This window comes from Enoplosus armatus, chromosome 5 (assembly GCF_043641665.1).
Source record: "Enoplosus armatus isolate fEnoArm2 chromosome 5, fEnoArm2.hap1, whole genome shotgun sequence".
NCBI lineage: Eukaryota > Metazoa > Chordata > Actinopteri > Centrarchiformes > Enoplosidae > Enoplosus > Enoplosus armatus.
This window is the reverse complement of record NC_092184.1, coordinates 14,281,958-14,298,990: the sequence shown is the minus strand read 5'-3', so window position 1 is coordinate 14,298,990 and position 17,033 is coordinate 14,281,958. Positions and strand designations below refer to the sequence as shown.

Genomic DNA, 17,033 nt, shown 5'->3' with positions numbered 1-17,033 from the left:
AGGGGAAGGACAATTGAACGCACAGTGTTGTGAATGTCTCAGGCACACACATACACACAAACACACACTCACACAAACATGCGCACACGCATGCACACACTTCACTCTCACATTCTGTGACACACGAGGGTAAGACTGCTAAAGAGCTTTGCAGGACAGAAATAGAGGAGCAGTAATCTTTTCCTCTGCACAACACTTATCCTTCAGGTGTGCTTCCACCTCTCCAGCAGTCGAGGCAGACCAGTTTGTATTGAGACATGTATGATTGAAAAAAGAGAATAAACCTCATTGATAATTTGCTTTGCATATCATTTCATTTTCCTTCTAGTTCAAATGTCTTGCGTGCGGATTATACAAACCCATGTGTTACACTGGTGTGAGAGAAGTTCCCAAACAGGTTGACATTTTGACATATAGGTACCACTTTCTAATGAGGCAACCCAATGAAGTGTTTATGACTTGTAACTAATGAATTTAATAATGGTTAATAAATAAAGAAATCAGACATTAGCAAGAACACATTTAGGATGGCCTGGTTGTGAAAAAATCCCTTTGCCTGGTATTTATCATTTTTATTTGGTAATGATGCTGATGTTGGTAATACATTGATAAATACTTTATAAATTGTTAATGAATGGATTTTGGTGATTTTGGTTTGCAGAACCAGATTTTCCAAAATATAAGTGATCATCAATCAAAGAGAATTTTCACAACCTGACAACCCAAGGTTGCTCTCATTAATAGGTTTTAAGTTTAAAAAGTCATTAACCATTAATAAAGCCATTATATAAAATTAATAAACCTTTTATGAATTGTGCCTTATTAGAAAGTCAGAATCAGAATCAGAATCAGAAATACTTTATTGATCCCCGGGGGGAAATTGTACAAAAGTGGCACCAACACCAACACCAAGTGCTGTGGAGATAAAGGATGCCTGCTTTCTTTTGATAAGATCAAGTAAATCCTATTAAATAAATGCATTAAACTATTATTAAACTATTAATTACTAATAACTATTATTATTAAGGAGAGAAGGGTGAAAAATTGGACAGAAGCATTTCATCAGGTTTGAATCCAGAAGGAAAACCTTTTTTTCTGCAGCAAATGTGTCTTCCTCAACCCCAAATACATATAACGACATTTAAAACACATTTTTCTGCAGGTTCACTGTAATGTTAGATTCTGGCAGGCTGTGAACCAAACTTCTTTTGGGATGATAAAGTTGAAGTTGAAGTTCAGGATATTGTATTTAGCTTCAAGTACTCAAATTCACTTGCATTTCTCTCTCTGGAACAATTGTCCACTCGCTCTGAAATAATGGAACAAGCCCAAACACCTTATTAGTTACAATGGCCGGAGTAAAACAGTTATGCCACAGGGGTTTCTAGGAAAAGAACTCAAAGGTGAGGCCGAAGTTATGGCGAGGGTATGCTAGCTATGAATTTGTAGTAATCAGATAGACCTATATCTGAGAGATCACACATGACTAAGGGTTTGTGTGCGTCACTGTCTGGAGCCTCGCCTCTCATCCTTGCAGACCAATGATAATCCTTTGGGCAGGTGTCTGTGAATACATGTCACCAGGATCTGCACTGTGAAAGACAGACACCGCCTGCTGCTATCTGAGTATCAAGTGTGTCATGTAAAGACGTTTTACACAATCACTAATGTAATCGTTCTCTCTTGCCTACGCGTGTCTTGATGTTTGCTATGAGTCTGTGTTCATGTGACACATGTTCATTTTGTTCTTATAGGATTAGATAGAAGTTCAGGAATGTGTCTTATCACTGAACAGACAGGTATAAGAGCTCTCCTGACAGAGAGACACATTGACCTGGTGACAGATAAAATGTGAAGGATACTCGTTTTCTTATACCAAGCAATTATATGAGGAGAAAAAGGTAAGAAAACTATGATTTTAGTACAAACTCTACCAAGGAACACAGGCACTATCACAAAGATATTGAAATATTTGCATTAAAAGCCTATATATTTGTCTTATTTGAGAAATGATACGTGAAACACCGTATTTGTTGCATGAGAAGACACATTTTTTTGTGCAGAAGTGTAGTTGTGTGCACATCCAACATTATTATTTAGAGTTGAGGATAGCGGATTCAGTATTCACAAACTGGTTTTACCTGACTGAACCAGCAACGTTCTTCTCCTTTTTTCTCTCATTTCATCAAACGTGATTTATGTGCATTAGACAATAGAGCCAACATTTTATAATAAGGTGCACAAAAAGCAAAATAGTTACAGAGTTGGAGTAAATCAGGAACTAATTAAACTAACGAACAGCTAACACATTTCTGAATAACTCAAGAACAATATAGTAAAATAGTGATACGCTACTTAAGAACAGACTGCTAGATACAATGTTAATGAACAAGTAACGAAACCTACATATATTAGAATGTGAATACTAAACATTTACTCCAGATACTATACTATTCCTTACTTACTTTATTAATTAATTAATTTACTATTAATTACTCAGGCTAATCAATTATTACTCACTTAGTATTAATCCACTTGTGACCCAGGTCAAAACTTCAGATTAGATTTCACCTTAATATTCACATCCATATCATCTGTCTGAACTAAGTACATTTAATAGTGCACATACAAGTTTGTGGTATTTGTACTTTACTTGAGTATTTTTATGCTACTTTACACTACTACTCCACTATATTTTAGAAGGAAATATTGTACTTTTTACTCCACTACATCTATCTGACAGCTGGAGTTACCGGTTACTTTTCAGATTAACATTTTATGTAGAGAAACATATGATGAGGTTATACAATACAATCCATACATATTTCCCTTCTAAACTTCTCACATGATTTTATTTAAATAAACATCACTACTTTTACTTTTAATACTTTACATTTTACTGATAATACTTCTGTCTTATTATATTTTGTATTTTTACATTGTGGTACTGCTACTTTTACTTAAGTATAGGATCTGAGTACTTCTTCCAACACTGCATTTACCTAGTGTTAGCTAAAAGAAAAAAATCATGCTCTCCAAACCGGTAAACTGATGTATTTTGTGGTGAGCAATACTAAATTACATATCAAGATTTTACTTACTTTCACCAATCTTATTTCTAACAGCTGAATAATAGTAATATCCCAGCTTTTCAATGAGGTATGGCCACTGCTCACAACTATAGTAAGCTAAATCTAAATCTAAAGAGCAGAGAGCTTTAAGCCGTGAAGTGGTGAAACTAAGGGGTGGTCGCCTCAATGTTGAGCTCTCAGTGGTGTGCTTTATCTTTGTGACAGCCTTCTGATCTGAGGAGAGGCCATTATATCAGTATATCGTGTTCCGCCTGTCATGGATCAGGTTATTGTGAACAGCAAAATGAAACAGGGAGGAGAATCTTGCTTCAGTGAAGCATTTCAGGAAGATAAAGGTCCAGACCAGCCTCCTCTGTACTTTCCACAGTGAGCAGTCCCCTGAGACAGAAAGCTACAACATATTCTTATCTATTAGAAGTAGGACAACAAGGTTTTCACATTTTCAGATACATGTGGTATCAGGCCAAAGAAGCTTGCAGGTGCTTTTTTGATTGTGTTGTGCTGCCTTTTGTTTGCCAGTAAGGTTTATGTTATGAATTCTAATCACAGGTTTCCAGTCAACACTCCACATTGTTAGTGGCTGACCAGAGAAGAAAAACTAATCTAAAACGAAGACAAGAGGCACTCAGCTGGATTTATCATGTCCCTCAAGCTTCCTAAGAGGCTGAGCAGCAAAAGGAAAAGTATGTTTCTTTTTTATTTTGTTTATCATTGGTTGTGGCATCATAGAAATGTGTTTCTTTTTCCAACTGAACTAAATATGCTGTATATATTATATTGATATTATGAAAATGAGTGAGGGACTACTGTTTTCAAAGAAATTGTAGATGTCTTAATGTCCTACACTCTCAAAATATTTGTCCTTGTACTACATGATGTTGTTTAATAGATCAATAGATAAGATAAACTGATGAAAAACATCTATCTTACAATTTTGAAGGAAGGCCTAAAAGCAGGAATAAATGACAAAAAGTAGGACTTTTTCATTCTTAGGCTTTTGGTAGTAGTGTTTGATTTGGAGAGTTCAAACCTTATGCAAGCTAAACATGGTTTGGCAAATCTGACTTTGCGTCGACAAAATAACTACCCAAGGTGACAATTGATGCATCTATTTTGATTATCAGGGGTGCATTTCTGCAGATAAATCAGTGGCAGTTGAGACACTGCTGCAGCAACCCAAGCAGACACCTGAAATGTGTCTGTTTCTCCTAAACCTCAGCTAATCTAAATAGGTTTACATTCTACTGAAATGAATGCTTTGGCTAATAATTTTTAATGTGTGCATAACAACCTTGGTACCAAATCATTTGGTTAGCTGTCAAGTTAAATTTTGGGAGGTCTGTTCATGCCATTAAGGAAGGCAGAAATTAATTTGGGCATGTTTGGGCCTCCTGGATTGCTCTGGCTTTGGAAACAAAATGAGATAAAACCTGCAGGCCAGAAGGGATTTGCTTGGATAAAAGCACAGTATTGCTGAATGTTTTAATGTGTTTACTCATTAATGATAATTGGGTTGGTGGCAGCAAGTGTAAATTCTGATGTTAATGGCACCACAGGATGGTCTGTTTAGGGGGAACACTGCTGTTTTGTTAGCAGGTACAGATGAGACCCTGAGATAAAATGCAATTGCTAGTTAGGTACAGGGACAATGTGCCTCTTTTGCTAATAAAATGTCAATAACAACTGTTGATGCTCTCTGTTATATATAACAACTGTTTTCATGTAACACTGACAAAATTAATAGGAAATATATTGACAGTTTCATCATGAATTTTAAGATATTTCCTAGTATTTCTTTAAAAAGCAAAGCCTCTCGTTACTCTTCTTAGTCTGAGGTAACAGCTGAAAACTACATAGAGCACAAATTAAGGATTGGAAGTCTATATTCAAGGATATAATACAATACAATACACATAATCTATATGCTATGCAAGTCAAATTTTAAATATTTTTTGTTATATTTTCCTTTGTTTGCACTTACACTTTGCTTGAGGGTGTATACCACCTAAAGCCAAATTAAATATTTTATAGTAATACTTTACTATTAAGTACTTTTTTCTTGATCAAAAAATGTATGTAATAAATATAATATACTTTCATTTTACACTTGATACAACTATATTACCATCTTAGATTTAAAAATGTAGCTTATCCACAGCCTAAATGATTGACTTGTTTATTCAAACCAGAACCTCCAAAGGACAATGCCCAGGCAGAGGTTCTAAATAAACTGGGCCTGGAGGCCTTCTGGACTACACCACTAGACCCAGCATCTATGTTGGACATCAGCACTTGGACTCTGGAGAACCAAGCTCCTCTAGAGCCCAAGGATCTACCAAATGCTTTCCTCCAACGCCTTTGGCTGCTTAGCCCAAATGCCCGTAGTCCTTGCTGCAACCATGCCAACAAATCACCCGAGGAGATGAGCAATGGTTTTGTGGAAGAAAGCCAGTGTGTCATCAACCCCCTTGATCTAGTTGCAGCTGTCTTCATGTCTGCTAATACTTTCCTTCAGCAGGAGATGACTGTGCGCATGGTGCAATGTCAGTTTGCTGTGCCCCTGATCCTTCCAAACATAAATCTAGAAGAACCCAGTAGCTTCCTTCTTTGGCCTTTGAGAGGTGTTGTGAGCCAATGGAGTTCTCACTTTCCGGATAAAAACAGGAAGGTCCACGAGGGGGATTTGGCAAGTACATTCATGCCAATGATTTCTTGTGTGAAGCTTGGCCACTGTGGTGTCTCCAAGTCAAAGGTGCTAAACAATGTTATTAGTGGACTCAGATCTCCCAGGGAAACATTTCTCCACAGGGGGATGGATGGAGGACAGCTACCCCGAAGACTCTCCAATGGCCTGGTAGAGATTGGATGGTATCTACCCACTGGAGACAGTGCCAGAGATATTTTCCCTGTCCCTGTGGTCATCTCTAACCTACGTGGTGATGCCAGTACACATGACAAAAACCTCAACCTTTTATGTCAAGCATCTTCAGCTGTGGTTGTTTTCTGTGGGAATCTTAGGGAAAGAGAAAAACAACTGCTTGCTTCCTGCAAATATATGGCAAGCAATTTCATATTGATTGACCTATCAGACACTGAGACAAATGAGAACAGAACTGTGGGGTTTGTTGATCAGAACCTTGAAGAAGACATGGGGCTTCCTGGAGGATCCGTCCTGCAAGGGAGGGATCTGAGTGAGGAGGAACTGGCTAATAGGCTGTGTGACACCCTGAAAGATCTTTTACCAGATAAACTGAAACTTGTTACACTTGAGGGAGCAGCAAAATTAGCAGAGGACCAAGGCCTTAATGTGGATGAGGGGGCGGTCTGTAAAAAGGCAATGGCAACAGTGGGGGAAGTATTGAAAGGTTTAGACGAGGGATCTGCTCAATTTAGGGAGAAACAGCTTCCTTTGCAGGGGCCTTTGTGGAGCAACCTGGCCGAAATAGAAAAGGAGGAGAGAAAACAGAGAAAAGAAGGAAAAGAAATTGACCCCCAACTACAAAAAGAGAAGAAAGACATCTTGGTAAAGTTGAGCAGCTACAAAATGACCCCAGCAATGAAGATTTTCACCGATGCACTTTTCACAACAGATAAAGTGGAGAGGACTTGTTTCCTTAGTTGGATGAAGCTGAAGCTTCAGCTGATGCAAATTGAAAAACAAAACAGTCCAGAAGATCTATTTACAAACCTGCAAACAGAAAAGAAAGAGGGCATGCCTGAACATTCTGATGAACTTGAAAATGGAGCCAATGATGACCTAGGGGATAGTGATAGTTTCTACACAGAGTCAACATTTGAAGAGGAAAACACTGAAGAGCAGCCTGTAAATACTGAACTGCAAGTTTCTGAGCAACAGCTTGAGATAGGCCAAGAGTTAGAGCAAGTTTTGCAGAAGTCTACAGAAAAGACCATAGAACCACAGTCACAACAGAAAGAACATCTTGTGTCCACACAGGATCTAGTCATAGAGCAGCAGTTATATACGATGTCAAATGAAAAAGAGATTCAAGGTGAAGAAATTATTGAAAATGGAACCATGAGCTGCCAAGGGGAACAGCAGGATGAACCAGAGCTGTGCCTAGATATTTCTTTTGAACATCAGGTGGCCTCATGTTCACAGCCTTTTGAATCTGATCTGTCCTCGCTGGGGCTTGAGCACTTTTTGCGTGAGATGGGCCTAATTTTTGAGCTAACACACATAAGCCCCGGCAGTGGGAGCCACAATGTGCTGCGTCTCCCTAGCTTAGCTACAGACCTTCTTCTCTATGGGATTCCACTTGAACTAATGGATGGCGATGCCTCAAACATCCCCATCCACTGGCTGGGCTGTGTCTTTGCAGAGCTCAAACGCCGCCTACCTCAAGAACAGAGCAGGATCAGAGTGCTGACAAACCTTGGAGTACACCATGCAAGGAATGCTGAGGTTCTTTCTGCATTATTTGGGGTGAAATTTCCTGAAGGAAGGAAAAGAACCACTAGAGGGGTGTACATGGTCGCCCTGTGTCTCCCAGATAACCTTAGAAAGGACATAGAGTGTGATTTTCTGTTGTTAATTGATGTAGAAGGTCTCTGCTCAACGCCTCAAGACAACAAAAGGAATACGCTGATCAATGACAATGAGATGGCCACTGTAGCAACAGGATTAAGTGACGTTTTGATGCAGAACATCTCTTCACATGTGGTTACTGAGATTGAAGCTAACTTCACTGTCATAGTCAATGCTCTCCTACGCACCAAAGAATGTGGCTCCATCCCCATTTGCCAACTCCTGGCCCAGGATGAAGGGATAAACAGTGTATTACAAGCCTTACAGTTGAGACGTGTATCTGAGATACTTCAGACTGAGACTGGGGACAGACGATCTAACAATTCTGATAACCATTATGCAAAGACCACAAGCTGTATCACCTGTGTCAAAGGACCTTGGTACAATATGTCCCTCTCTGAACCAATTGATAGCCAGTATACTAAGGCTGTGTTAAATCTTAAGCAAAACCTGTTTGGGGCATTGAAGAAGTGTGCCGCTAAATCCGAAGCCACAGGTCTTCCTGAATTTATGAGCCGTTTGTGTGCTGTTTGGGATGCAGTGAGAGCAGAATCATTCTCCATTGGTCTGCAAAATACTGACATAGCTTTAGCATTCTCTTTATTGTGCACAGAGCTTTCCCAGTGGGAGGATTGTTTCCTGGAACACATGGAAAGCTGGCTTGTGGGGGCAACAAAGAAAATCTTTGCCACAAAGGTGAAAGCTTTAGACGCTGCGATCCAAAATGATCTTCTGAGTAAGTTGAAGGATGAAGCCAGAAAGGAAGTCAAAACAGAGGTGGACAAACTCAGGTCACAAGAAGAAACATATTTGATGAAAGACAACTTTCTCGAAATGAATACATTCAAGCCAATCCTAATGAGCAATATGGATGACCTCCAGGAGCGAGTAACTGAAGAGATAATACAAAGGTTGGAGACAGTCAATGAGAGTCATTGTTCTTCCACACAGTTGAAAAAATTGGAGACATTACTGGAAAAAGAACAGGAATCCAAGCTACAAGAACTGGTAGAGAACAGCAAGTCAACTAAAGTTCTCCTTCAAGATACAAAACTAGAAGAGGAGTTTGAGGGTGTATGGAGTAAAATATTGTCCAACTTTGACTTCAGGCCTTCAGAAACAGATGATATTACTGCAAGAGTGACCGATATTCTGAAAGAGAATCTAATCAGCCGCGGGCTTCAGAAACACATGAAAAAACTAGAAGTCATCGGCCAAAACCAGACATCTAGCTTTCAAGTTTATGATGAACACTTTGGATACCGCAGCAGATTAAAGCACATGTTTGAAGACAACAACCGACTTCAGAGGGTAGAAGCTCAACAGGTAGCATGCAATGTCATAGAAGAATACAATCAGTTTGTAGCAGATAAATCTAGCTCACCAGCAGATTTCTCTGACAGCTACATTACAGAACTGTTACAAAATGTTGAAAAAGTGTTAAAGGAAAAATCTATGGAAATCAGATCAGCTTTTGAAGTTGATCTGAAGGTTTATCTCTGTAGTGCTGCGTGCCAAGTTTTCCAGAAACTACATGACCGCTATGCCAAGGACAGTGAGCTTTTGACATGTATCACTGCCACCAAGAGTAGGTACTTGGCTGAGTTTATCTACCAGTTCAGGAAGAGAGATCAGTGCCAGAGGGTGGCTCAAGCATTCACCTCCATGATCGTAAAACCTACAGTGTTGGACTACATCTATAGACCACTGGGGATGCGTATTGTAGAAGAGATCCAAGCTAAAGCCCAGCAGTATCAGTCACGACGTGCCTTCCACCAAAGCTTGCTGGATGAGCTGATAAAGGAAGACTGCTTTGAAAGCTTCCTAGAATATTTGCTTTACTATGACAACTTCAGACTGAGGAAGATCCAGGAGACGGTGGTGGCTCACCTCTCTGTATCAAACAACTTGGATAAATGGAGGCAACAGAGACTTGGAGAAATTGTAGGAAAGATTGCGACAGCAGTGAGCCAAACAGCAGAAGGTACCAATGGAGTGCTGAGTGATGCGAGGCCACTGCTGGAGAGAGTATGCCTCACTTTAGAGCGAGATGGAGATGTGGATGTCTCTAGGGCCACTCTGCATGGACCTCTCTTTAGTATCACCACAGAATGGGATCGCTTTGTCACATGTCTAATGGAGTTACTGGCTGCAATGCGTTTGGACCTAGCCCGAGAGTTCTCCCAAAATGTGGATATCACCCAACTTCTTCAGTGCCTTCCAATTCAGCCCCAGGACTATCTCTTCAACAGAGTGAGAGGCTGTGACAAGCAATGTCCTCTCTGCAGAGCCCCCTGTGAGCTGGAGGATATGGGGCATGAGGTTCACATGGCTCTGCTCCACCGGCCCAAAGGCATGTTGCCCTTTGACTTAGGCTCTCTGTCCTGCATCAGTTGCCCTGAAAGCATGACTGAAGGCAATCCAGGCCAGAGCAAGGACACAGATGACATGTCTGTGGCATGCAGGGGACTCCATTCCCTCTATCCAGACTGGAGCGTCTCCCCTGAGGACCCAAACAGCCAGATGATCAATGCTTACTGGAGGTACTGTGTGGTTTATTAAGGCTTAAATATCATAATTATAATTGGTTAGATGTTGCTCTAAAGTAATTTGTATGTTACCAGTACCAGTATATACAATGCTGTATGCAAACGTTCCTGAAATTAGCTAAATATTCCTTCATTTACAGGTATGTGTTGGCAAGGTTCAATGAGAGGTTTGCAAAGGAATATGAGCAGGAGCTAGCAAAGATTCCTGAAGAGTGGAAGAAGATCACTGAGGAGGAGGCTTTGTGCAGTCTGAAAGAGGCCTTCCTCTCTGGATGGTGCTGATATTAGCACTGACCTGTTCTGTATGCTGTCTTTATCATAACAAATGACATTTTATTGATCAAGTTCAGGTTTTATCTGGTTTAGAAGTTTTTTTTACAAGTATCAAATAATGAACAGAAATGGACAATTCATTCAAAACACTGATAATGATATTTGATTTGTTTTTGTTGTTAGCTTTTTCTTTCTATCATTTCCTTAATAAGATAGTGTCCTTTATGTAAAATATGCTTTTAAGATATCTTGTGTTGCCCTCTGATTATCTCACTTTCCTCCACTGCTTCCTGATCTGACAAGACAATGTGAAAAATAGTAAGGTATTACCATGCATTCAAAACCAAACAATGAGAAAAAAAAATTGTTTTAAACCCTGTTATTTAAAAAGAAATATGAATGTATTGGGATTTAGATAAGAGCAGAAATATCACATACTTCAAATGTCTCGTCTTTTTCACCACATATCCAGCAGTGATTTTACAGTATGTCAGTTCCACTGGTTCTGCTTTGAAATGACTTTACTAACTACAGTATGTACATAACTATTAGCCTGTTGTTTCATATGCAGACTTACAGGTTATGATGACATTTTAACTACAAAGATGTTACAGTTTAAGTGAAACATAAGTCAAAGTATTAAAATGACAAAGAACAGAAAACTACTTTGCAAAGTATTTATTTCCTTTTTGTTTCACTTGAACTCAAACGGTCACCCCTGCTAAAATCATACCACAGCAGGTTGTGACAGGATTTCAGCGGTCAGCAGATTTTCTTTTCAAATATGATAAACTGTATTTAAATTCTTGCTAAAAAAGCTGAGCTCATTATAGTGTTATAGGATAAAGTGTAGACTCACATGCAAATGCACAACATGGGACAGATTCACAGATATTTCAGGCACAACATCGCCATCAAACCTACTTGAAATATTTTATCTCGTGTGTTGGTCACATGCCAAATTTCTACAAACATGGTTTGTCTCTGCATACACTTCAACATCAACACACTTGCCATGATAGAGGTTACACATTGTAACTCTTCTTCTATGAGCACAAACAGGGTCCTCTGAGCTTCATCAACTTGACTACTCTCCACTGAGGAACTGAGCACTGAAGTTTGCCTATTCCTGCTTGGCCAATCAGGACAAACTTCGGTACCAGATATACACTTTATTGAATAAATAAAGTAGAGGGAAAAGTCAAATGGTGAAATCCACAAGAGGGCAATGTGGGATGGAGGAATTCCTGGTAGCTCAACGCTGAGATGTAAGAATAGGGTTCGTAAGTTTTAAATGACCTGCTATACCTTACTATCCACCGTCACTATCCATTCATTCATCTATTCATCTGTCTGTCTATTTTACTTGTACAGGGGATTTTTATTCAGTAATTTGCTGAATGCAAACAGCAAATTACATTCAGCAAAACAGCTGAATGTTGCAACAGCAACAGAAACATATACACATGTATATTAATCCCAATAAAACTGCCCTTTTGGAAGATAATTACATAAAGTAAAAGACATTGACAATGACAGTGACAATGACAGTGACAATGACAGTGACAATGACAGTGACTTACAGTAACTGGACATATCCCTTCAGACGGGTCACAGCCTGACAGCAAAGATCACATCAATAGTGGGTTTTTTGGCTCTGAGCCAGGTTATGAAGTGCTTTAAAAATTGGTTAAATTTTAAAAATGTACACAATCTGCAGCACTTCTTAGGTTGCCCTAGAGGACCTGGGAGTCCCAAACCTTGTTTCATTAGTGATTTTACATGCCTTTCTTCACTTGTCCTCAGCACTTTGTAAAAAGGGGCACTGTATTTCAGGATGTCTCCATGCCACTTTGTCTTTATGCCACACTTGTTTGAATAAATTCCATATATTCCATAAGTTCGATATCTTTTGAGCTATACAGTATGAGTACAATAACTGACATTTTTCTTCTCATCTATTTTCTCCCTCCCCTCTTTTATGTCAAAACAGCCCCATCCTTTATGAATTACACAAATCCAAGCACATTTATTTTTATCATCCCCTAACCAAACCCCTAATTCTAGTTGTTTTTTTTAATTCAATCTGTTAGAGACAACAGTGGGTGTACAGTTACACTCACTTCTTGAATAGTTTGGTTATCATGACTGCATTAACATTACATCACATTTTACTACAGTATATACTGAAAAACATGAGGTCTGTCATACACATACTGTAACAGCGTATTGGTACAGTCACAAATACCCACCCACACACACACACACACACACCAACACCAATATAAAATCAAAATGTCCCAGCACTGACATAAGATTCTTAGTTAAATGAAATCAGCAAAGGGTACAGAGAGAATAAAGTCAGGGCGACAAAGGTTAACATCAAGTGGTTGCTGTTTTCAGCTGCCAAGGCGTCATAACTCTAAACTCTTTTTTTCAGGCAAATATTTAGCAGACAAATTTGAACATCCAATTTCCATCATCAGTGAATGACCTCCTGCAGTTATCTGTTTTGATGAATAATCACAGTATGGGCCAATCTGCCTCGCAGCCAGACTGAGAAAACAAAGCTTTACACACAGCAGCATGCAATGAGTAGCAGATTTACAGGCCAGCATAAAGGATAAGTTTATTTATCCATTGTACTTGGCAGATCGATTAAAGCCACTGCTTTGTATGTTTTCTAGATAAACTCAGAAGAAGACAAAAAAATAATTAAAAACTGGGATTTCAATTTTCTGACATAGGTCAGTCATATCTATCATGTGTCATGATGTCAATTTGGCACAAGGTTCAGATTAGAGTTTCTCTGCTAGTTGTTAACAGACAGACAAATCCAGGGGGCTGAGGCTGGAGGGAGGTGAAAAACACAAATAATCAGGCAGATAACTGGCAACAGGTTCAGGCAGGTGAGAATGGCTCGGACACAGGCTGCAGAATGGAAACAAAAATAATCTAAACAGGGGTGACTCATATACACAAGGGTTGAATAATGGAAATAGAGGTTGCTGTATTAACTGGGAATTCTCCCTGCAGGAAATAAGATTTTAAGGGTGTGTGTGTGTGTGTGTGTGTGTGTGTGTGTGTGTGTGTGTGTGTGTGTGTGTGTGTGTGTGTGCCCACACTGAAGGTTTGTACTGAAACAAAGACACATTCTCCAACCCCCACTAACACACAATTGCCATAGCTAAATAAATAAAATAATTAGGATACTTCATTACAGTTATCTACACTCAGCTGCCAGTTTATTAGGCTCACCTATTTAACAAATACAGTCTAATACAACAGTCCCCCAATAAATCCTACCTTCATGAAGATTATAATGTTCAGGTTTTAGAGAGGTGGTGGTTCAACGTAGCTTTTTTCGTTTCTGCGTACATCATGATTTGCATTGCTGCAAAGCAATACAGAGGAAAAACAGAGCACACAGTCCTACTTTCCAGCCACAAGCAGCAACAAAAGTGAAAGCAGCAAAGTTTTGCAGGGCAAAGCTCTTTTTTTCTCAAATAGGAGGATTTGTCACTTGAAGTCTGCAATAAGTTTCAACCATAAATGTTTGCAGGTAGGGTGAGGCTGGAGAGGGAGAAGGAGCAAACATCACCATCACATACAGGTGCACGTCTTCATCTATCCAATAGATACTGATATTTATGCATTTCTGGCAGCTCCCTCGACTCATTTTACTTTTTTATTGCCTCACACACACAGACACAAGATGTACACACACAGATAATAGAGGTGGCACAGAGTGTACACTATGGACCGCAATGCACCTTATCTTCATCTAATCATTCATTTGTTTGCAGCATGACAGTCTGCAGTGAAGTGCACTGACAATGAATCACTTCAAGTATGAAGATAAAGGGAAAAAAGATCATTATAAATGTACCATTTGCATTCATGAGTTTTGTACATTTGACAACACACTAAAATGTTTACTAAACGATTAAAAACTATCGCTGTAGATCTTTTTTTATTTATTAAACAGGCTAGGACTATCAGAGCCTCCTCTAGAGCTTGGCTTGTGAATGATATTGGATTTGTGCTGCCCTACATTATTGTCAATACTTTGAAAAGATTTCAGGTAGAGCTCTGAAGTATTGCCGTCTGTCACTCCGACACCTCAAATTGGTGCAGAAACGACATCAATATCATGCCCAATTTCTTTGAAGGTATTCATAGCTCTGACAGATTTTCACCCCTGACTCTATCACAAATAGCCAGTCAACATCTTGCACCACACGCTGCCCAAGATACACAGCTTTAACCTTTTTAGTCTGGCGAGTGGGAGTGAACAGACTGACTGATTACACAACAGCGTCTACCAACCTCAGAATGGCAAGATATAAGTACCTGTCAGTTGATTTTCAATCCAAACTGAAATGAATGGGAACCAACAGCTGTCTGAAAAAAAAAGCAGCAATGTAAAATATGCACAGAAAAAACTTGAATGTCCTTCTGTACATTTCAACATCATTTAATGCAATTGTTTTAAGAAGAAACTAATCAATAGACAGTGCAGCTTGAGGCAGTGTGAGTCACCAGTCTATGGGGAGTGCTGGTGAGTGAATAGCGTTTCGGGGCTCCATCTACCCCAGCTGAGATATAGCCAATGTGTCAAAACTGGACACTTTTTACATTTTCTAGCAACAACACTTAAAAGGTCGGGGCCGATGTATAAAATATCTGCAATGTCAGATCATGTTAAATTGTAAAATAACCGAGAATACTGGTTGTGTCTGTAAGCCAGGGTTTCACAAGGCTGTAACATCTCCGTTCAACATGGCCGATATGCTAAGACATTACTTTCAGCTGAGGACATTTGTCCTCTATATCAGAGATCTCCTAGTAAGCTGCTGCCACACCAGACAAGAACAAACAGCAGCAGGTAGTGCCTGAGCTAACAGACGCATTTGAAACCACAGTAGTTCTCAAACACAATCTGACTGTGCCCTGCACATTTTGTCTGACAGGTCACAGCTCATTCTGTCCCTCGCTGACAAAGATGAACAGCAGGCAGCAGCATTCATTTATAGTCCATAATCAGTGGATGTAATGATGGGCAAACATTCCCATTCGGCACAGTCAAACGACAGTGGGGCACATGAGAGGTCCTCTGTGAAAATTGGCTGACAATTATTCACAAACATGTTTATCTTAGTCACAGTCAGGCAAATGTGCGCGCCATGAAAGTAGGTAACGGAGCCTGGAAGAAATCCTTATGTAACTATCTGAAACTGGGATTGGTGGAGGTGCTCGTTCCACTGTGTCACCTGCTGTCGAAACATCTACCAGGATTTCACCTCCAGATGTTGCTGGTGTTTTTGAACCAAGCACGATTACACAACTTGAAAACTGTGAGCTATTTGACTGACAGGGGAACTACTGAAAGTGTGTCTGCTATCAAGATTGAATATACAACTCATGTTTAATAGAGCTAGGAGGTTTTTTTCTTTTGGCTGTCATATAGGCCAATGTACGTACTGCTCTGCTGCAATACCTGTTTACCACCAGCAAAAAGCCACATTGTAAAATAATCGCCATTTCAAGTCATCCTTGTGGTTTTTCTGAGGATCTGACGATTTTCACTTCACTTGGTTGTTTTAATGATGAGGACGGCATCCAAGCATGAAATCAAGATAAACTGACAGAGAATATTGCTCTCTAACTATAAGTCGGAACATCTTTGTATTCTCTTCCTCTCCTCTTTACAAACATACACACAATCACACTGTTTTTTGTGTCTCATGCATACTTATTCTGTCTTATCGTCACTTAAAGGGCTAAAATCAATAGAGTGATCCTCTGCTTACACCATCCCTCTGCTTTCACTTCAACCACTAATCCTCTTAACATGGTCATCTCAGTACTCTCTCTGCCTCGTCTCCTTCCTCGCTTGCATCTCTACGGCATTTCCTTCCTGGAGGGTGGCTCGCGTACATACAGCACAGGCATATGGAGGTCAGGGCCGAGATGGGATGTGAGGCCAAGCTAATCTGCCATGACTGTTTGTTACTGAAGGTGTCCTTAAGGGCCACTGAATCAACATTAACCAGACTTTGACATTTACCAAGGCATACGTGCTGTGCTGCTACACCCTCAAAACATCACAGGTCAGTGGTAATCAAGATCAAAAATTCTACATACCGTGAAATAACCTGGTTTTGTAATGTGAATGTAAATGTAAAAGGCAGCTTCTGTCTCACCAGTGCAACAATGATAATCACACTTGCTCTCTTTTATTTAATGCCACTTCTACCTTTACTTCCAAGTCCAATCTTCATTCTCTTCCAGCTCTGTTTTTGGTCTCTACCAACTCCTGAATGAGATATCTGGCTCATTAGCTGTTAAATGCTTCACTATGTGCAGCTAGTGTGTCTGTCTGCCGCTATGAAAGCAGTGAGAGTGAACCAAAACAGAAAGTTGTGGGCTGGACAGCTAAACAATGAGCTGAAACTCTCTATAAAGCTCTGTAAAGCAGAGAGCTGCAGAATCAGGTGATGATTCTTTGTAGGTTCATCACTACGAGGGACCTCTTTCACATTGTCATATTATTTTCACAGTCATTTCATA

General features: G+C 39.7%; 1 protein-coding gene across 1 annotated transcript; it reads left to right on the top strand.

The window, feature by feature from the left end:
- Positions 1-1,846: 1,846 nt before the first annotated feature.
- Positions 1,847-11,213, top strand: gvin1l2 (GTPase, very large interferon inducible 1-like 2). Its single transcript, XM_070906437.1, has 4 exons — positions 1,847-1,901; positions 3,642-3,775; positions 5,282-10,181; positions 10,328-11,213. The coding sequence occupies exons 2-4, from the start codon at positions 3,733-3,735 to the stop codon at positions 10,467-10,469; spliced, it is 5,085 nt and encodes a 1,694-aa protein (XP_070762538.1). The 5' UTR covers positions 1,847-1,901; positions 3,642-3,732; the 3' UTR covers positions 10,470-11,213.
- Positions 11,214-17,033: the final 5,820 nt, after the last annotated feature.

Bases quoted from the DNA above. Each gene is read 5' to 3' on its own strand.
- gvin1l2 (XM_070906437.1), top strand. From the start codon at position 3,733: ATGTCCCTCAAGCTTCCTAAGAGGCTGAGCAGCAAAAGGAAAA. The intron at 3,776-5,281 runs GTATGTTTCTTT...TATTCAAACCAG, and splicing joins GCTGAGCAGCAAAAGGAAAA to AACCTCCAAAGGACAATGCC. The intron at 10,182-10,327 runs GTACTGTGTGGT...CTTCATTTACAG, and splicing joins ATGATCAATGCTTACTGGAG to GTATGTGTTGGCAAGGTTCA.